Genomic DNA, 20,668 nt, shown 5'->3' on the forward strand with positions numbered 1-20,668 from the left:
TTTTGAAGAGTTAATATGAGAATGAAATGTGTAAAATCAAATACGTAATTAAATAAGTGAATAAATTACAAAGAATAACACCTAATAATTGATGTATATTCAACAATATTAACTCCCTCCTCTACTTCACTTACAAACTCTCAAAGGTAGAAAGTAAATCTGATTGAGCAAACTATGTCTGAATCTCAATAGCAATCATCCATAGCGAGATATCTGGTCTTGCTTGAAGGACCATTATTATCAGGGAGACTAAGATCAAATGACAGATGTCTGAACACAAGAAACACAGCTCTTAGAATAAGACTTAAGACTTATTCACTTTTCCCCACGAACAGCTAAAGTTCTTTCTGTTAGTTATAAAAGTGATCCAAATGATTAAACAGATTCCGATGGGATAAGCTTTACCTTATCTTAAGAAGAAATCACGTGGGGGAAAGAAACTAGATAACTTCTGAAAGACTGTTTATAGGCAGAGATGGTTAGGGTGAACCCACTTGCCCATCCTTCTCACAGGAATAATGGCAGCTATCTGGATGGACTGAGAGGAATATGAAAGCAGGCACAGGGGCAATTTGTGTCTGGTGTCAGCCCATGCAGCCACCTGGAGCAAACAGCCAGCACAGAGTGTGGGCTCAGATATGTGGCAACCCATCAGTTGTGTGTGTGTGTGTGTGTGTGTGTGTTTAATTAGCCTGCAAAATGTTGAGCTTCCATTCTTCCCCGCAGTCATTTTGGCATGGATGTTTTTTGTTGGCAAAGAGCAACAAGCGCCAGGTACCAAAATACCTGCAAATAGCTTTCCCTGTTACTATTGAGATTCATGTCTTGTTCCACTCTCTGTCCTTCACGGGGGAGAGATGGAAGGGCATTTATAGGAACGTCAATGTGGGCTCAACAACAGAAGGGAATGACAGAGGAGGGTCAGTGAACTTAAAGACAGATTAATAGAAATTATCCAATAAACAACAGAGAGGAAAAAAATGAACTGAGCCTCAGGGACCTGTGTACAAAATCAAAAGTCTAACATTTGCATCATTGGAGTTCTAGACAGAGGAAAGAAAGACATTGATACAGAAACATAAATGTGAAGAAATAATGACTAAAAATTTCCTAGATGTAGTGAAAAACAGAAATTACAGTTTAAAAAGCAGATCAAAACAGTACAATCTCAAAGAAAACCTTCCCATATCCAGATACATTATAATAAAGTTGCTGAAAATGTTATCTTGCAGGTAGAGAAAAATTACATATTATATATACAAGGAAGCAATTATTCAAATAACTGCTTATTTGTCATCAGAAACCATAGAGATCAGAAGACAGCACTGGGGGAAAAAAGAACTGAGAACTCTAAATCCACAATCATTCTTGAGGACTTTGGCATTCCTCTTACAGTAATAGATAAAAGAAGTAGAGAAAAATCAGGAAGGCTATGGAAGACTTGAACAACAATGTTCATCACCTTGAATACTTGACCCAACAATAGTGAATGCACATTCTTTTCAAGTGCACAGGGAACATTCACAAGATGGATCATGTCCTGGATCATAAAGCAAATCTTAACGAATTTAAAATAATTAGAATTATACAGAGTGTGTTCTCTGTCCATAAGGGAATTAAACAATGAATCAGTGACAGGAAAATTCCAAAATATTTAGAAATTAAATAAACCAATTCCAGCAACCCATGAGTTAAAGAGGATGACTCAATAAAAAATAGGAAATATTTTGAGTTGAAAGAAAATCAAAGAATAGCATATCAAAAATTGAGGAAGGCAGCTAAAGCATTGAATTATTAAATTAGAAAACAAAGAATGGTCTCAAATCAAGAACTAAGCTTCCAACTTGAGAAACTAAACAACGAGGAGCAGACTAAGCCCAAAACAAGCAGAAGGAAATAATAAGAATAGAAATTAGTGAAACTGAAAACAAACACAATGGAGGAATTCTTAAACTAATTAATGGCTTCATTAAGATTGCAGGACCCAAGCCCACTATATAAAAAACAAAAATAGTTCTATATGATGGCAATGAATAATTGGAACCTAAAATTTGAAAAAAAAAATTAGAACCATTATTATTTACAATAACTCAAAGGAAAAACATGAAACATTTGGGTGTAGATCTAAACAAAACATACAAGATTTGTATGCTAAAACTATAAACACTGATGAAAGAAAGCAACAAAAGCCTAAATAAATGGAGAGGTATAATATGTTCATAGGGCTTCCTTGGTGGCTCAGCAGTAAAGAATTTGCCTACCAAGGCAGGAGATGCAGGTTCAGTCCCTGGGTTGGGACGATCCCTTGGAGAAGGAAATGGCAACTCACTCCAGTATTCCTGTCTGGCAAATCCCACGGACAGAAGAACCCAGGTGGGCTACAATCCACGGTGTCTCAAAAGAGTCAGACTCAACTTAGTGACTAACCAACAATTATGTTCATGGCTTGGAAGACTCAATGTTCTTAAGATGTTGTACATGCATGCTCAGTTGCTAACTCATGTCCAACTCTTTTGAGACCCCATGGACTATAGCCCACCTGGGTTCTTCTGTCCATGGGATTTGCCAAACAAGAATACTGGAGTGTGTTGTCATTCCCCTCTCCAGGGGATATTTCTAACCCAGGGATTGAACCTGCCTCTCCTGCATTGGCAGGCGGGTTCTTTACCACTGTACCACCTGGGAAGCCATTAAGATGTTGATTTCCCCCCAGATGGATCTCTAGACAATACAATTCTAGTCTACATCTCAGTAAGATTGTATAGATATAAACAAGCTGATTGGCTCAGAGGTTAAAGCGTCTGCCTCCAATGCGGGAGACCCAGGTTCGATCCCTGGGTCGGGAAGATCCCCTGGAGAAGGAAATGGTAACCCACTCCAGTATTCTTGCCTGGAGAATCCCATGGACGGAAAAGCCTGGTAGTTTACAGTCCACGGGGTCGCAAAGAGTCGGACACGACTGAGCAACGGAACGGTAAGTTCAAAGGAACTAGAATTATCAAAGCACTTTTGAAAAAGAAGACAAATTTGGAGAACTTACACTATATGGTTTTAAGACTTATGATTAAAGTAATCAAGATAATGTGGTACTTGCAAAATAATAGCTACACAGATCAATGGATCAGAATAAAGAGTCTAGATATAGATCCACAAAAACATGGTCAACTAATTTTTTTACAACAGCGTAAAGACAATTCAATAGAGAAAAATTATCCAGCAAGGAATTCATAAAGCAACTGGACATCTATACACAAAGAAATTAATCTCAACTTGTATCTCAAAACTCATATGAAAATTAATTCAAAATGGATCACAGACCTAAATATAAACTAAAACTTTTAGAAAAAACAGAAGAAAATCTTTGACAACTTGTTAGGCAATATCTATATTTCTTAGCTATAAAACACAAAACACAAAAGAAAAATTTGGTCTATTGGACAGCATCAAAATTTAAAACTTCTGCTCTGGGAAAGACATTGTGAAGAGAATGAAAACACAAGTTACAGGCATGGAGAAAGTATTCATAATCACATATCCAACACAGTTCTAACATCCAGAATATTTAAAGAATTCTCTAAACTCCAAAATAAGAAAAATTTAGTTTTTTAAATGGGCAAATTATTTGAACAAACACTTCAACAAAGAAAATATATGAAAGGCAAACAACCACATGAAATAAGGCTCAACATCAGTTGTTGATAGGAAAATGCAAATTAAAACAAACCGGGATACCATGATAAACCTATTAGAATGGCTATAATAACATTTTTTTAAAAACTAATAATTCCAAGAACAGGTGATGAAGAGAAGAAATTGACTAGCTCATATACTGCTAGTGGTAATGCAATTTTATAAAGTTAAGCTTGCACTTATAACATGATCCAGCAGACTTTATCCAAAATGTTACCCTAGAGAAATTAAAACTCTTGATCACACAAACACCTATGCATGAATATTTATAAGAGCTATTCATAACTGTCAAAACTGGAAATAATCAAAATGTCCTTGAATGAGTAACTGGACAAACAAACTGTTACCACAGAGTTTATCTCAGCAATAAAAAAGAATGAACAACAGCAAAAAGAATGAAAAAAAAAAAAGACATTATGCTTAGTGAAAGAAGTCAGACTCATCGCATTATATACCATAGGGCCTCACTTATATGACATTCTGGAAAAAGCAAAACTACGGGGACAGAAAAAGAAAGATCAGTGGTCACCAGGGGTTAGGGGAGCAAGATGGGTATGAACACAAAGTAGAAATGTAGGGGAAATGTATCAGGTGAGGGAATGGTTGTGTGTGGTAATGATGGCAATAGTTACACAACTCTATGAATTTCTCAAAACTCACAAAACCATACACAAGACAAAAATGGAATTTTATTGCTTATAAGTTGTTTTAAAAGAAAGCGGGCATTGCTATATAAATATTAGAAAATAAAAGCAGAAATCAATGATATAGAAAACAGAAAAACAATTAAGAATATGATTTTAACCAAAAGCTGGTTCTTTAAAAGCTTAAGAAAACTGATAAACCTCTTGATAAATTATCAAGAAAAACTTGATAAACAACTTTATGCCAGTAAATTCAATAGGTGATAAGTGAAATTTACAAAGCCATTGAAAAACATAAACTGCTTAAGCTGATAATTAATAATTGATAACCTGAATAGCCCCATATCTATTAAAGAAACAGAATTAGAAGGGAGGGCCTTCCTATTAAAAAAAAAAAAGGCAAAACAAACCGAAAAACTCCAGACCTAGTTAGCTTCACTGGTGAAATTTGCAGAAAGTTTATATTAATAGAAGAAATAATACCAACTCTACTTAAGCTCTTCTGGACAACAGAAAAGGAAGAAGCACTTCCCAGTTCATTTAATTATTTAAACACCAAATGGAGAGCAGTGCTCTCATTACTTACAAGTCTCCCAAATCGAAATCATTGCCCAAGAACTCCTCCAGTAGACTTGTATCCAGGGTGGGGTTCCCCAGAGTGCCATTGGTACCTTGAGCTGCAAAGGCAAATTGAGAGATTTGATCTTCATGATCTAGAGATTTATAAAGATTTCAGAATGGTTAATCACTAAAATTTCAAAACAACTAAATAGCATAATGTATTTACTGAGAATGTGGTCTTCCTTTCATTCAAATATTTCCTTCAAAAATCTTTTTAGATGTTACCCTCTTCCAGTAGCCTTCCTTGACCGCCCAAGGTTGGCTTAGGTGCCCATTTCTATGTGCTTTCATTAACACCATGTATTTTGCCTTATGTACTATTTTACTGATCGCCGAAGAATTGATGCTTTTGAACTGTGGTGTTGGAGAAGACTCTTGAGAGTCCCTTGGACTGCAAGGAGATCCAACCAGTCCATTCTAAAGGAGATCAATCCTGGGTGTTCATTGGAAGGACTGATGCTAAAGCTGAAACTGCAATACTTTGGCCACCTCATGTGACGAGTTGACTAACTGGAAAAGAGTCTGATGCTGGGAGGGATTGGGGGTGGGAGGAGACGGGGACGACAGAGAGTGAGATGGCTGGATGGCATCATTGACTCAATGGACATGAGTTTGAGTGAACTCCGGGAGTTGGTGATGGACAGGGAGGCCTGGCGTGCTGTGATTCATGGGGTTGTGGAGAGTCGGACACGATTGAGCGACTGAACTGAACTGAACTATTTTAATTGCTTGCTTTTGTGTTTGTTTCTATATCTAAATCCTCTAACTTCAGGGACTGTGTCTTTCTTATTGTATTCACAAGTATCTATGGCATAAAAAAAATAAAACATTTATTGCCTGGCTGGCTGGCTGGCTAGCTGGATGGATGGATGGACTGATGATTGGTTTGTTGGCTGGACAGACAACTTCCAGTTAAGTCATCAAGAAGTTCAATATCTGGCCTTGTGTTTTTGTTAGACTTTCCAAATATAACACAATAGTTCTGTCCTTTTTCTGGATTTACAAAATGAAAATGAGCTTATTGATTTCTTTCTGATCATAATAAAGATACTAGAATTTTTAAGAATATAAAATATGTTATAAAGGAGACAAAACAATTTTTCTTCCAGATAACATGACTCTATACCTAGATAATTCAAGAGAAACAACTGACAACACAAGGACATGATCAGAAAAGTCAATAAAGTCGACAGTTAAAATTAACTACAAAGACTAATTACTTCTGTATATTCAAAAAATGACCAGTCAATGATTCAGATAAATATAACGGGGGGAAAAGAAGATTCCACTCAAAATAATGAAAAGCCTAAAATATCTAAACATATATGTGGGGACAATATATTTTTTTAAAAAAAAGCTAAGAAACTCTATGAAGAATCATAAAAAGAAACTTGAATAAATGGAAAGGCCGTCATTATTCTTAGACTAAAATAATCATTATTAAAGTGCTTTTACTAGACATTATTTAGGATGTCTGCCAAACCCAGTCATTTTCTAAGAGATTTCGCCTTATAAAAAGTCTTGAGCAACCTTTACAAGTACCTGAATCAGAGAAAAAAATCATTGGTTGGACAGTGACCAATTCAATTATTTCTCCTAAAATTTGAACTACTAAACTTTGAAGCTGGTGAATAAGATTAAGTCACATAATAGCTCTGGCAGAGGACTGGAGTGATACTCTAAATACTTCTGCCAGGTTCTTTACTCAGATCCTTCACCCAGATCCTTCATGCTTTGAGTGAGGCTGGTTGTTCCCCTTTCACTCTAATCACATGACAAAATCTTACATGCATGCAGTAAACCCTTTTGAATTGATTTGTATGCTATCTGAAATCAAATAATCCCCAAGGAAATTGTTCTGAAAATCTTCTGGAAAAGTAAATACATAAAAATGATCAGAAAAATTATGGAGGGGGGTGGAATAAGTTCTGAGAAATACACAGGTGAATACATCAAAGGAACACACATGAGTCCAGGATATATCAAGAAATATTACATATGTATGGACTAAATATATATACTGCGTGTGTGCAAAGTTGCTTCAGTCATGTCTGACTCTTTGTGACCCTAGGGACTGTAGCCTGCTAGGTTCCTCTGTCCTTGGGATTCTTCAGGCAAGAATACTGGAGTGGGTTGTCATGCCCTCCTCCAGGGGATCTTCCCGACCCAGGGATCAAACCTGCGTCTCTTAAGTCTCCTGCATCGGCAGGAGGGTTCTTTACCACTAGCACAACCTGAGAAGCCTCATAATATATATTATATTTACATATATATACACACACACACACAATAGGTACATGATAAGCATATCCTTTGACACCAGTGAGGAAAGATTAATTATTCAATATATGTTGTAGGGAAAATTGGTTATACAATTGGGAGAAAAAAAACAGATTATTTTCTTGTTCCCACAACAAAATTCCAGATAGATCAAAAATTTCAACATAAATAAATAAAACCATAGAAAGAAAACATCAGTGACTATGTTTACAATATTGAGATGAAGGTTTTTTCAAGCATGGCACAAAAGTCAAAAATTATTTTTCAAAAAAGCCTTGACAAAATTTCATTATATACATTTTTTGTGCAGGGAAGAATTTTTCATGGTTTATTTTTAAATAATTTCTAACCTAAAGAGAAACTACAGGAATACAAAGAAAGTCACACATAACCTTCACTCACATTCATCAATTATTAACACTGTGCTGCATTTTCATTATTCTCTCTCTCTCTCTCTCTCACACACACACACACACACACACATACACACACAGATACATACCCACCTATACATATCATTTTGAATCACTTGAGAACAGGTGCCTTCATCCCTGACTACTTTAGTATATCTTCCTCAGTATAATCATGATCTTCACAACCACAATTTAATTATCAAAATCAGAAAACTTACTATTGATAAAGTTTTATTATACAATCTACATTCCACATTCAAATTTTGCCAACTGTCTCAATAAATGTCATTAATAGCATTTTTTCTGGTACATAATTAAATTCAGTGAAACATAATACATTTAGTTATCATGCCTCTATAGATATTTTTGAAGGGTATAGGCTAATTGTTTTATAGAATGTGCTTCAATTTTGGTTTGCCTCATGTTTTCTCAAGGTTAAATTCAAGATTTGTGTGTTTGGCAAGAGTATTACATAAATGATATTGTGTCTCTCTTAGGGTTTTATATCAGGAGGACCATAATGTCTCATTGATACTAATTTTCACCCCTTGGTTAAGGTACTACCTGCCAACTTTCTCCACTATAAAGTTACTACTATTCTTTTTGTAATCTGTGGCAAAATACTTTGAAATTATGCAAATATTCTGTTCCTCGTTAAATTTTTATCTAATAGTTTTAGTATCCATTGAAGATAATAAGCATTTTAATCCATGAAGAAAGTTAAAAACAAAGTGAAGGAATATTTTCAATATACATGAAAAAGTAACTATCCATAATATCCAAAACATTCTTTCAAATCAGTAAAGTAACAGCTACACTTCAATAGAAAATAGGAAAAGACTTAAAGAGGCAGTTCATAAAATGAAAAATCAAATTGGTTAATAACTGCACAAAATATATTAAACTTTACTAAGAAACAGAATTTAAAATATGAGAAAATTTTCTTTTTTCTTACAAAATTGGCATATATTCAAGGAATTAATAAAATCCACTGTTAATGATGATAGAAATAAGACGACCCTCCTATGCACTGCTGACAGGAATACATACTAAATAATCTATCTAAAAAGAGCTAGCATATGTTTCAAAAAAACTGAATGTGCATATATACTCTGATCCAGAAATTTCACTTAATACCTTTATGATAATATACTTGCTATAATAATAGAAAATTGAGAATAGATGACCATTAATTGACATTAATTTAATGAAATACTATGCAGTCATTTAATAAATTCTATAACATTTCAAGAGAAAGTAGGTTGCAAAATCTTTACCTACCCAATTTGTTTTCAAATATAAATGCAATAGACAGACAATTCCAAAATTTAAAAGTTTAGAGTATATAACACCCATGACTTCCTCTTGAAAATAACTCCTTGACGGTGAAATTCCACCAGGCAAAAATGATTCAAAAGAAAGAACTCAGAAATATAGAAATTGAAGGGGGAAAACAATGATGAACAGTGAATACAGGACCTAAACTGAATAGCTGAGGGAAATATGGTTACAGATCAAAATGTAAAAGTAATAAACCCTTAAAAAGGAAAAAATATCAGCAACAAAATTTACAAGATAGGGAGAGGGAAAATGGGAAGAGATGTGATATCGATCCCTCTATTATTCATATCTCAGAGTTCATCTTCATTACCTTAAATCTCAACCATTGAGTAAAAAACTAACTGTTCCAGCTTTGTAGTAACTTTTAAATCTCCTTTCTTAATCTTGGAAGAATCATTTAGAACTATTTCTAATAGTAAAGAAACAATTATTTAAATTCTATAATTCCTTCAGTTTCCCTTCAAGTTTTTTATCTTATTAAATTCAACTAAAATTAATATTTATGTTATATTTAATATCAATATTTTATTTTAAATAATACATGTGAGCTAAGATCCATTGCTTACAAAATTATTTCTACCATCTATCCAGTTATCCATCCATCTATAGCTATTCATATAGAAGATGAAATAATATTCTACCACTATTGACAGTAGGTAGATGGTAGGATTTAGAGTGATTTATCATTTTTTTAAAATTCCTATTACACACTTTGGAAAATTATTTTGCACTTTGCACAATTTTGAATAAAATGATTTTCTAAAACAAGTGAGAAATAAATTGCTAAAATAGATAAAAACATAAAACCTAAACTGACCAAAAGCCCTGGAGTAGAGAAAATTTCCACTCATGACTATCATCCTATACTTGCATGAAAGATAAAAGTCCCAGTGGCATCATGAGTTATGTTCTAAAACATGACAATTCCTCTGCCTGCCATTTTCACAATTCTGGAACATAAAGAAAGAAGAAAAGCATTCAAACACTTTGCATGAAGCCATCATAAAACTGATGCCAAAAGATGAGAGAGATACATAAAGAAAAATACAGACTAATATCATTTGTGAATACTATACCAAAAATTCTAAATAAAATGCTATCAACATGATTTAACATTCCCATTACAAGAAAAATTCAAGAAACCAAAGGATAATTCAATATTGGAATTCATGTGTCAAAGGTAAAATAGTATTTGACCTCAACTGATATATTAAAAAGAGATTTAACATTCATTATTGATTCCAATGAATACATGCTTAAGATTATATACACTTATATGCATACATATAGGGAGAAAGTGAAGAGGAACTAAGAAGCCTCTTGATGAAAGTGAAAGAGGAGAGTGAAAAGGTTGGCTTGAAGCTCAACATTCAGAAAACAAAGATCATGGCATCTGGTCCCATCACTTCATGGGAAATAGATGGGGAAACAGTGGAAACAGTGTCAGACTTTATTTTTTTGGGCTCCAAAGTCACTGCAGATGCTGATTGCAGCCATGAAATTAAAAGACGCTTGCTCCTTGGAAGGAAAGTTATGACCAACCTAGACAGCATATTAAAAAGCAGAGACATTACTTTGCCAATAAAGGTCCGTATAATCAAGGCTCTGGTTTTTCCCTTGGTCATGTGTGGATGTGAGAGTTGGACTGTGAAGAAAGCTGATCGCTGAAGAATTGATGCTTTTGAACTGTGGTGCTGGAGAAGACTGTTGAGAGTCCCTTGGACTGCAAGGAAATCCAACCAGTCCATTCTAAAGGAGATCAATCCTGGGTGTTCATTGAAAGGACTGATGCTAAAGCTGAAACTGCAATACTTTGGCCACCTCATGCGACGAGTTGACTCACTGGAAAAGACTCTGATGCTGGGAGGGATTGCGGGCGGGAGGAAAAGGGGACAACAGAGAATGAGATGGCATCACCGACTCTGTGGACATGAGTTTGAGTGACCTCTGGGAGTTGGTGATGGACAGGGAGGCCTGGCATGCTGTGATTCATGGGGTCGCAAAGAGTCGAATATGACTGAGCGACTGAACTGAACTGAACTGATACATATATCTATATGTCTCATATACATAAATGTGATAAAAACCTATATTAAATAATATCATGTTCAATTGTTTAAGAAATTAGAACTATTTCCATGAATATTAGAAATGTGCATATTCATTTCCCTGCTATTATGTAATAACAGCATCAATACCCCTGAATTAATCTATATCAAACATCCACAATAAAATGTCTTAAAATGATTCTAAAGAATAATAATGTAAAAATGCCCAGGAAAATAGAATGGAATCTGAAACAACTGGTATTCTTCTTGGCTTTTGCCAACAGTCGTAAACCAAAAGTTTTTTCTCTTATTGTAATGATATCTGAATAAGTTGTAGATAATTTAATAAGATCTTTATTGAACTTTGTGGACATTTCCTGGGTATAATTTCAACATGAATTATTTCAGCTGTCTATCCCACACACCCATATTCCTCATGTAATCCAGTGCCTTGAATTCCTCCTAGGGGTAAAGTACCTCGGTACTAGATCACTGCACTGGTTATATGAGTTGTAGGAGGGCCATTTCATCTTCAGCTTTGGGCTTGTTAATTCACCCATAGCATTAAAACAAAATTTAAAAAATCTTAAACCCCTCACAAATGTGAAAAATTGATGGGTGCTGAGACAGGCAGAAGAGTGGAAGGGGAAAGGGAAGAGACAGAAGAGGTCACCAGCTCCATTCGGTGACATGAACTCAGAGGGAGATGGACGCAAGACATCCCTAAAGGCTGAGATGGTCAGAAATGACCTCGTAGTGGGGCTTTGTCTCGAGCTGGACTTCAGAGAAAGGATAATATGGAGATGAGAAGAGACTCATTCCTTCTCTTGTTGATTCAACCAGTACTTACTAAGCACCAACTATGCGCCAAGCACTGTGCAAGGTTCTGAGAACAGAGGCTTGAAAAAAATCCACAAGATCCACTCAGGAGGCTTGGATTCAAATGGAGGGGAAGAGAGCAACAGTGGGGGAGGAGGTACATGACACATGAGAAACAATAAATAAACAGGATCTTTTTGGGTGGTGATGAAAATAAAATAGAGTGGCATGATAGGCGGTTGGGGAAGGAGCTCCATTCAACCTGGAGGCTTTTCTCAGGAAGGCTCCAGCCATGCAGAGATTGAGGGCAGAGCATGCTAGGGAGAGGAAACAGCCCTGCAAGAGCCCAGCGGCTGGAGTGAGATGGCTTCTCAGAAAAACAAACCATTCCAGTGTGGCCAGAGCACAGGAACACAGGGGAGGAGGAAGGGAAGGTGCTCAAAGCAATGAGAAGCCTTTGGAAACTGAGCTAATACACTTTACACTTTTTATTTGTTTGGCTGCATTAGGCCTTAGTTGCAGCATACAAGATCTTCACTGTGTCATCGTGGGATCTTTCCTCGTGGCCCACGGACTCTCTAGTTGCCCCTCATGGGCTCAGTAGCTGCCCCATGGGCTTGGTTGCTCTGTGGCTTGTGGGATCTTCCCAGACCAGGGGTCGAACCCTCATTCCCTGAATTGCACAGTAGAGTCTTCACCACTGGACCACCAGGGAAGTCTCACTCTATATTTATAAAAGATCACCCTAGTTGCTTTGCAGGAAAGAAGTATCCAGGACAAGAACAGGAGGGAAATCAGCTTGAAGCCTGTCGCAGTTGTCCGGGGACTTTCAGAGGGAGTTTGGAGTTCTCACTCTGGAAAGGAGAAGCAGTTTGCCCAACCTGACCAGTCCTCTTAACAGCCCTAGGGGGTGGGCAATTAGCATTATTTCCAGTGTACAGAGAAGGCAACGTGATTACACAGGTTAACTAGCTCGCCCAGGGTCACACAGCTGTAAATGACCTGCAGGTCAGCCAACAGGCCTGCCCTGATTCCTGGAAGTGTTCTCACTCCCACCCCCATTACTACCACCCCCAGCCTGTGTTCCTCCTCCTCCCCAACAATGCCAGCCAACTGAGGGAAAGCAACTTGCTTTCAACTGGGCTTTGGTCAAGACAATTGCTAAGAAAAGCAGATGGAGGAAAAGATCTGTTTAGTTTCCCATTGAAGCCCCTGCTGGAGTCCCATCTGCTTTATACAGCACTACCCCACCCCACCCCCAAACACATACACACAACTCCCCACATAGAAGTAGGAGGTATCCCATAGATTCTCAGACCTGACCTCTGTTCTGCTTGTGTTGCATCACTCACCCTCCCCAGCCTCCATCCCCAGGTAGAAATAAGAGATGGTCCACAGCATCCAGGACCTGCCTGTGTGACTTGTCCAAATTCCCTACTGAACCAAGGGAGATGAACCCCAGGGTAGCTGGCTTTCTCTAGGACTCCAAGACAACAGCTGTGCTTTCCAGACCCGAAGGAAATTATTTCACAAGATAAATCCGTAGTGTCAGATAAAATTGTTTTCAGGAGGCTTTACACACACAGGGCAACACTCAAATGGCTCTTGAAATAAATCACATGCTTTTAAAAATAATCACTTTGCTCTAAATGTCTTAAACACTGGTTTATAACACCCAAACCTGCAAAGTGTGTGTTCTTGAGCATTCCACCCACTGTCAGGAAGGCTCAGGTTCAAACCCTGATGTCACCCTTTTCTAGGTTTCTCTCTGTGGCCCAGAAAGGCTGTCACCATCCTGGTCACAAAAGCAGAAACTGCCCAGGCCTCCAGGAGTCCCAGAGACCCACTCCCTTCATTGCTCTAAGGAAGCAAGGTCCTTCTTCACCCTAGCTCTCTGCCCCACTTCCAGGCACAGTGACAGCTGCAGGATGCTCACCTGTCCTGTTGCCCCTGGCCTTGGGCAGACAAGGGAAAAAACTTCAATCCACCAGGGACACCACAGACAAATCTAAGTTGCATCCACAAGACTCACTCCTAGGCACGCATGTGCCTTTGGGGACACAGGGCTTCCCCAAAGTTATGAACAGGGTGCATACAGCAAGGACCTCCCTTTCTGTTTCCCTCCCTCCCACCCTGCCACCACCAACCAGTCCTCTCCAAGGACCCTTCTTGTTTCTACCCAAATGACCCCTTTCCAATATAACTCCCCCAAACCCAGGTGCCCCCTGTTCATTTTTAACTACTCTTTCACTCTTTGTCCCAAAACAGTGCTGCCCAGACTATTCAGACAACAGGTAAGATGAAAAAATTTGTCTGTTAGGACAATTCTAGGATTTTTTAAATTTTTATTTTTTGGCAGCCCCAGGTCTTAGTTTCATCATTTGGGATCCAGTTCCCTGACCGGGGATAGAACCAGGGATCAAACCTGGGCCCCCTGCATTGGGAGCACAGAGTCTTAACCACTGGACCACCAGGGAAGTCCTTCCAGGTTTTTTAAAGACTCTAAATAGCAACAAGTGTTCCCCCAACCCCTATCTTGATTGCCCTTTGAACTTAAACATAGAGCTTCCCTCTGATGTACCAGTGCTCATGAGGAATCGCAGCATAAATGTTCCTGGATATGCCAAAGAAGGAGGAGGAAGGGGAGGGAGAGGAAAAGATGGAAGGTAGGAAGAGAAACTAGACACTCATTTGCTGAAGGATGTGTGCTCAGTCGCTTGAGCCACCCCTTTTGGCTTCAGCTTTCCCAGCATCAGGGTCTTTACCAATGAGTTGGCTCTTGGCACCAGGTGGCCAAAGTATTAGGGCTTCAGCTCCAGCACCAGTCCTTCCAATGAATATTCAGGGTTGATTTCCTTTAGGATTAGGTGGCTTGATCTCCTTGCAGTCCAAAGGACTTTCAATAATAATAATAGAATAAAGATAATAAGAGCATTTACCTCAGGGAATTGTGAGGATTAAATGAGATAACGCATATAAAGGTATGCAGCATAGTTCTCAGCTCAATAAATACTGTCCTTTGTCATACATAACCATCCGTTGCTGTGCTCAAGAAGTTCATAACCCAGTGAGAAAGACTGACTTGACAGCACACCATAACAGCTTGATGTGACAACTGAGTGTCACAGGGCATTATAGGTCACCTAAATGACTCAACAGGAGCAAAACAGTGCCAGGAAAATCTTCCAGGAATAGGGGTCCATGAAGCTGGAACTGTCAGCAGGGGCAAATCCTGGGGCTTTGAATAACATGAGATTCTTCTTTAACGTTCCTTACTGAAATTATTTTTTAATTAATTTTTATTGGCATACAGTTGCTTTACAATATTGTGTTAGCTGCTACAGTACAGCAAAGTGAATCAGCTCTGTGTATACACATATCCCTTCTTTGTTGGATTTCTTTCCCATTTAGGTCACCACAGAGCATTGAGCAGAGGTCCCTGTGCCATGTAACGGGTTCTCATTTGTTGTTGACATGCATATTCTTTAGTCACTAAGCTGTATCTGACTCTTTGTGACCCCATAGACTGTAGCCCACCAGGCTCCTCTGTCCATGGGATTCTCCAGGCAAGAATACTGGAGAGGGTTGTCACTCCCTTCTCCAGGGAATCTTCCCCACCCAGGGATTGAACCCGGATATCCTGAATTGCAGGCAGATTCTTTATCATCTGAACCACCTGGGAATGTCATTCCCAATCTCCCACTTCATCTCACCCTCCATTACCCCCTTGGTATCTGTAAGTTTGTTCTCTACATCTGTGGATGGCATGAAATTCTGATCTGGTGCCATGGAGGTGGGGTTGGGAAAGTGGAGGAGTGTGCAGTGGTCTGCTGCAGCCAGCTTGTACAAGCTTGGACACATCTCTTCCCAGCTCCATATTTAGTCTAGTAACTGCTGCTGCTGCTGCTGCTAAGTCACTTCAGTCGTGTCTGACTCTGTGTGACCCCATAGACAGAAGCCCACCAGACTCCCCCTTCCCTGGGATTCTCCAGGCAAGAACACTGGAGTGGGTTGCCATTTCCTTCTCCAGTGTGTGAAAGTAGAAAGTGAAAAGTGAAAGTGAAGTCGCTCAGTCGTGTCCGACCCTTAGCGACCCCACGGACTGCAGGCTACCAGGCTCCTCCATCCATGGGATTTTCTAGGCAAGAGTACTGGAGTGGCTTGCCATTGCCTTCTCCGAGTCTAGTAACTAGAAACTGGCAATAGTGGGAAAATTTACACCATGGAAATTGACAAACATTACAACTTGAGGAATTTTCTCCAAAGGTTTGTTAAACATTTACCAGCACATCCCTGGATGTGAGTAGTATTGGGGAAAAGAATCCCACTGGATTTATTTACTGATTGGATCCTTCCATCTCTGTTTTGGTGGCTGGTTGGGAGGTAGTGTTGGTGGGCGAGGAGCCTGGGAAGAAGCTGGAGGGGTTCATCCACTCCAAGCCATGTAGTGTCAACCCTGAGAAGTGACCTGCAGGGCACTGCCCCAGGAAAACCTCCACCTAATGACCTAGAATCCTGGGAGTCTCCCCAGTCTTCCTTGTACAAATAGTCCTGAATTGATCCAGGAAGAAAGAAGCTAATTAGTTCTTTCAGGTGGAGGTAACATGGCCCAATGTAGAAAGCAGTCACCCAATTAAAAGACTATCTTTGAACTTTAACATGATATGAATCACCTGAAATTTATGTGCCTGATAATGAAAGATAAAATGAAAACCTTTATTCAACTTGAGTAAATAAATGGATCAAGCACATTGTGTAACAGGACGGCAATGCCCACATAGCTTTTCAGAAACCGTCATGGATGCAAAATTCTAGAAAGGATTGTTGAATACTTGGCTGTTGGCCTCTGAGAACAGCAGAAGATTATCCAGGAGCCTGCAAGTATCCAACAAGAACTGGTCCTGTGGATGGACTTCATCTGCTTTTCTGACTAGATTAGGAGCCTGTGCATGGAAATGTATGTCTTGATTTTAATTAGACACTTAACAAAATAGTTAATTCACTCATCCAATAATAAATATTTTAATGAAGTGTGTGTGCTAGGCAGTGGGATATACCCATGAGCGACACTCAGTCTTACCCTCGAGCCAGGGAATGAGAGCATAGACAGTAAAAAGGCAGGACTAAGGGTGATACATAAAGCCCAAGAGACACATAGGAATGTCTTTCCCATCCAGCTGGGGGAAGGGCAGTCAAGGATGGCTATCCTAGTAGCTCAAACACAGAAAGGTAGAGGAAATTGCATAAGAATTGGGTGAATTTGTATCTGGGAGAACAATGGAACTCCAGCTTGTTAACCCAGAGAAAATCCTAAAATTTACTGTAAAAATGACTCTGCTCTTATCCTTCACAATAAGGTTATTTGTAATTTGAAGAAGTATAGAAAAGGCAAACCTGCCACATGTACAGATGGCCCAAAGGAGATGAACAAGGTGCAAATACAGTAAAAAGGAGTCAGGTCACTAGAGATAGTCATGCTGAGTGAGTTAAAGTCACTCAGTCATGTCCGACTCTTTGCGACCCCATGGACTATACAGTTCATGGAATTCTCCAGGTCGGAATACTGGAGTGGGTAGCCTTTCCATTCTCCAAGGATCTTCCCAACCCAGGGATTAAACCCAGGTTTCCTGCATTACAGGCAGATTCTTTACCTGCTGAACCACAAGGGAAGTAAGACAGAAAAAGATAAATATTATATGATATTGCTTATATATGGAATTTTTTTAAATGGTACAAATGGTTCAGTTCAGTTCAGTTGCTCAGTCGTGTCCAAGTCTTTGTGACCCCATGGACTGAAGCACACCAGGCTTCCCTGTCCATCACCAAGAACCTACTCAAACTCATGTCCATCACGTCAGTGATGCCATCCAACCATCTATTCCTCTGTCTTCCCCTTCTCCTCCTGCCTTCAATCTTTCCCAGCATCAGGGTCTTTTCCAAACAGTCAGTTCTTTGCATCAGGTGGCCAAAATACTGGAGTTTCAGCTTCAGCATCAGTCCTTCCAATGAATATTCAGGACTGATTTCCTTTAAGTTTGACTGGTTGGATCTCCTTACAGTCCAAGGTACAGATGGACTTATTTACAAAACAGAAATAATAGAGTCACAGAACTAGAAAACAAACTTATGGGTACCAAGGGGGAAAGTGAGAGGATGGATAAATTGGGAGATTTATATACACAATTCTATATATAAAATAGGTAACTAATAATCTACTGTATATTACAGGGAACTCTATTCAGTACTCTGTAATGACCTGTATGGAAATAGAATTTTAAAAGAGTGGATATATGTATAGGTACAACTGATGCACTTTGTTGTACAGCAGAAACTAACACAACATTGTAAATCGACTACAGTCCAATTTTAAAAAGTCAGTCAGACTATACTACAAAGTTACAGTCATCAAGACAGTATGGTACTGGCACAAAGACAGAAACATAGATCAATGGAACAAAACAGAAATCCCAGAGATGAATCCACACACTTATGGACACCTTAGCTTTGACAAAGAAGGCAAAAATATACAATGGAGAAAAGACAATCTCTTTAACAAGTGGTACTAGGAAAACTGGTCAACCACCTGTAAAAGAATGAAGCTACAACACTTCTAACACCATACACAAAAATAACCTCAAAATGGATTAAAGATCTAAATGTATGACCAGAAACTATAAAACTACTAGAGGAAAACATAGGCAGAACACTCTCTGACATAAATCACAGCAAGATCCTCTAAGACCCACCTCCCAGAGTAATGGAAATAAACAAATGGGACCTAATTAAACTTAAAAGCTTTTGCAAAACAAAGGAAACTATAAGCAAGGTGAAAAGACAGCCTTCAGAATGGGAGAAAATAATAGCAAACGAGGCAACTAACAAAAAATTAATCTCAAAAATATACAAGCAGCTCCTGCAGCTCAATTCCAGAAAAATAAACAACCCAATCAAAAAATGGGCCAAAGAAATAAACAGACATTTCTCCAAAGAAGACACACAGGTGGCTTACAAACACATGAAAAGATGCTCAGCATCACTCATTATTAGAGAAATGCAAATCAAAACCACAATGAGGTACCATCTCACGCTGGTCGGAATGGCTGCTATCAAAAAGTCCACAAACAATAAATGCTGGAGAGGGTGTGGAGAAAAGGGAACCCTCTTACACTGTTGGTGGGAATGCAAACTAGTACAGCCATTATGGAGAATAGTGTGGAGATTCCTTAAAAAACTGGAAATAGAACTGCCATACGACCCAGCAATCGCACTCCTGGGCATACACACCAAGAAAACCAGAACTGAAAGAGACATGTGTACTCCAATGTTCATCGAAGCACTGTTTACAATAGCCAGGACATGGAAGCAATCGAGATGTCCATCTGCAGACAGATGGATACGAAAGTTGTGTCATATATACACAATGGAATATTACTCAGCTATTAAAAAGAATGCATTTGAGTCAGTTCTAATGAAGTGGACGAAACTGGAGCCTGTTATACAGAGTGAAGTAAGTCAGAAAGAAAAACACCAATACAGTGTATTAACGCATATATATGGAATTTAGAAAGATGGTAATGACCACCTTATATACGAGACAGCAACAGAGACACAGATATAAAGAACAGACTTTTGGACTCTGCAGGAGAAGGCGAGGGTGGGATGATTTGAGGGAATAGCACTGAAACATGATATTACCATAGGTGAAACAGATGACCAGTCCAAGTTTGACGCCTGAAACAGGCATCAAAGCTGGTGCACTGGACAACCCAGAGGGATGGGATGGGAAGGACGTAGAAGTGGGGGTTCAGGACGGGGGGACACATGTACACCCGTGGCTGATTCATGTCAATGTGTGGCAAAATCCACCACAGTATTGTAAAGTAATTAGCCTCCAATTAAAATAAACTAATTAATTTAAATTTTTAAAAAATTCAGGTCAAATCTCAGCGACTGGATTGATGGCTGACTCTGACAAGATGAAATTTAGTAGGTTAAGCATTCAGCTTTCCATTGATTTTCTCCATTATGTAAGTACGAGATGGGGAAACCTGAATTTTGAGTAAATAGATGATACAGACATCAATTTAGTCTTGTCATCATGAAGAAGTATTGGGAAAACAAAGAAATTTCCCCCTGAAATCACTGAGGGCAGAACTGGGAGGGAAGGTCCCTGTTCCTCTAGGCACAGGTCCAAAATTAATGACCTGGGCCCCATACCTTAAGAGGAATGCCCACAAATAGTAGGATGTCTGAATGAGAGCCAATGAAGTGAGAAAGAATAATAAGTCAAGCCACACATGCGATAATCAATGGAGAAAAATATGAATAATAATAGTAAAACTTGGTAAATTTGCTGAGCACATTTTATGTACCCATACCATGTGAAGAATTTTACATTTACTTTCTCACTCATTCCGAACAATAATTTTATTCTGTCAGATAGGTACAAGTATTATTCCTGTTTTTCAGAAGAGCAAATAGTCTCAGCAAACTTAAGTAACTTGCTCAAGTTGCAATAACACAGTTATCATTGCAGAGGTTCTTTTTTTTTATGTCAGGGGTTCTTATTGCAGTGTTTTCTACTATAACACAACATACATGTTCCTGAACAAACTTGCTTTCTGCAAAATCATGCGAAATAATGAATGAGTATGGGATAAACTACTCAAAAGCTAATAAAAACAATAACATTCCTAACAAAAATTTAAAGGACACATCAAGTTATAATTCATATAGTTAAGTACTTCAGAAAACACAGGGATTCACCCTTTATAAAAAGGTTATTAGAAGGAAGAGTTTTGGCTACTTAAAG

General features: G+C 38.5%; 1 protein-coding gene across 1 annotated transcript in view; it reads right to left on the reverse strand.

The window, feature by feature from the left end:
- The window catches only part of MYRFL (myelin regulatory factor like), a 123,829-nt gene that overhangs the window by 89,170 nt on the left and 13,991 nt on the right, over nt 1-20,668 (reverse strand). Inside the window, exon 2 of the mRNA XM_055394799.2 lies at nt 4,921-5,047. Coding sequence (XP_055250774.2) covers nt 4,921-5,047 — 127 coding nt within the window. The remainder of the gene's footprint in view (nt 1-4,920; nt 5,048-20,668) is intronic.

Source organism: Moschus berezovskii, chromosome 6 (assembly GCF_049115385.1).
Source record: "Moschus berezovskii isolate FMDL1 chromosome 6, NW_MosBer_1.0, whole genome shotgun sequence".
NCBI classification, from domain to species: Eukaryota; Metazoa; Chordata; class Mammalia; order Artiodactyla; family Moschidae; genus Moschus; species Moschus berezovskii.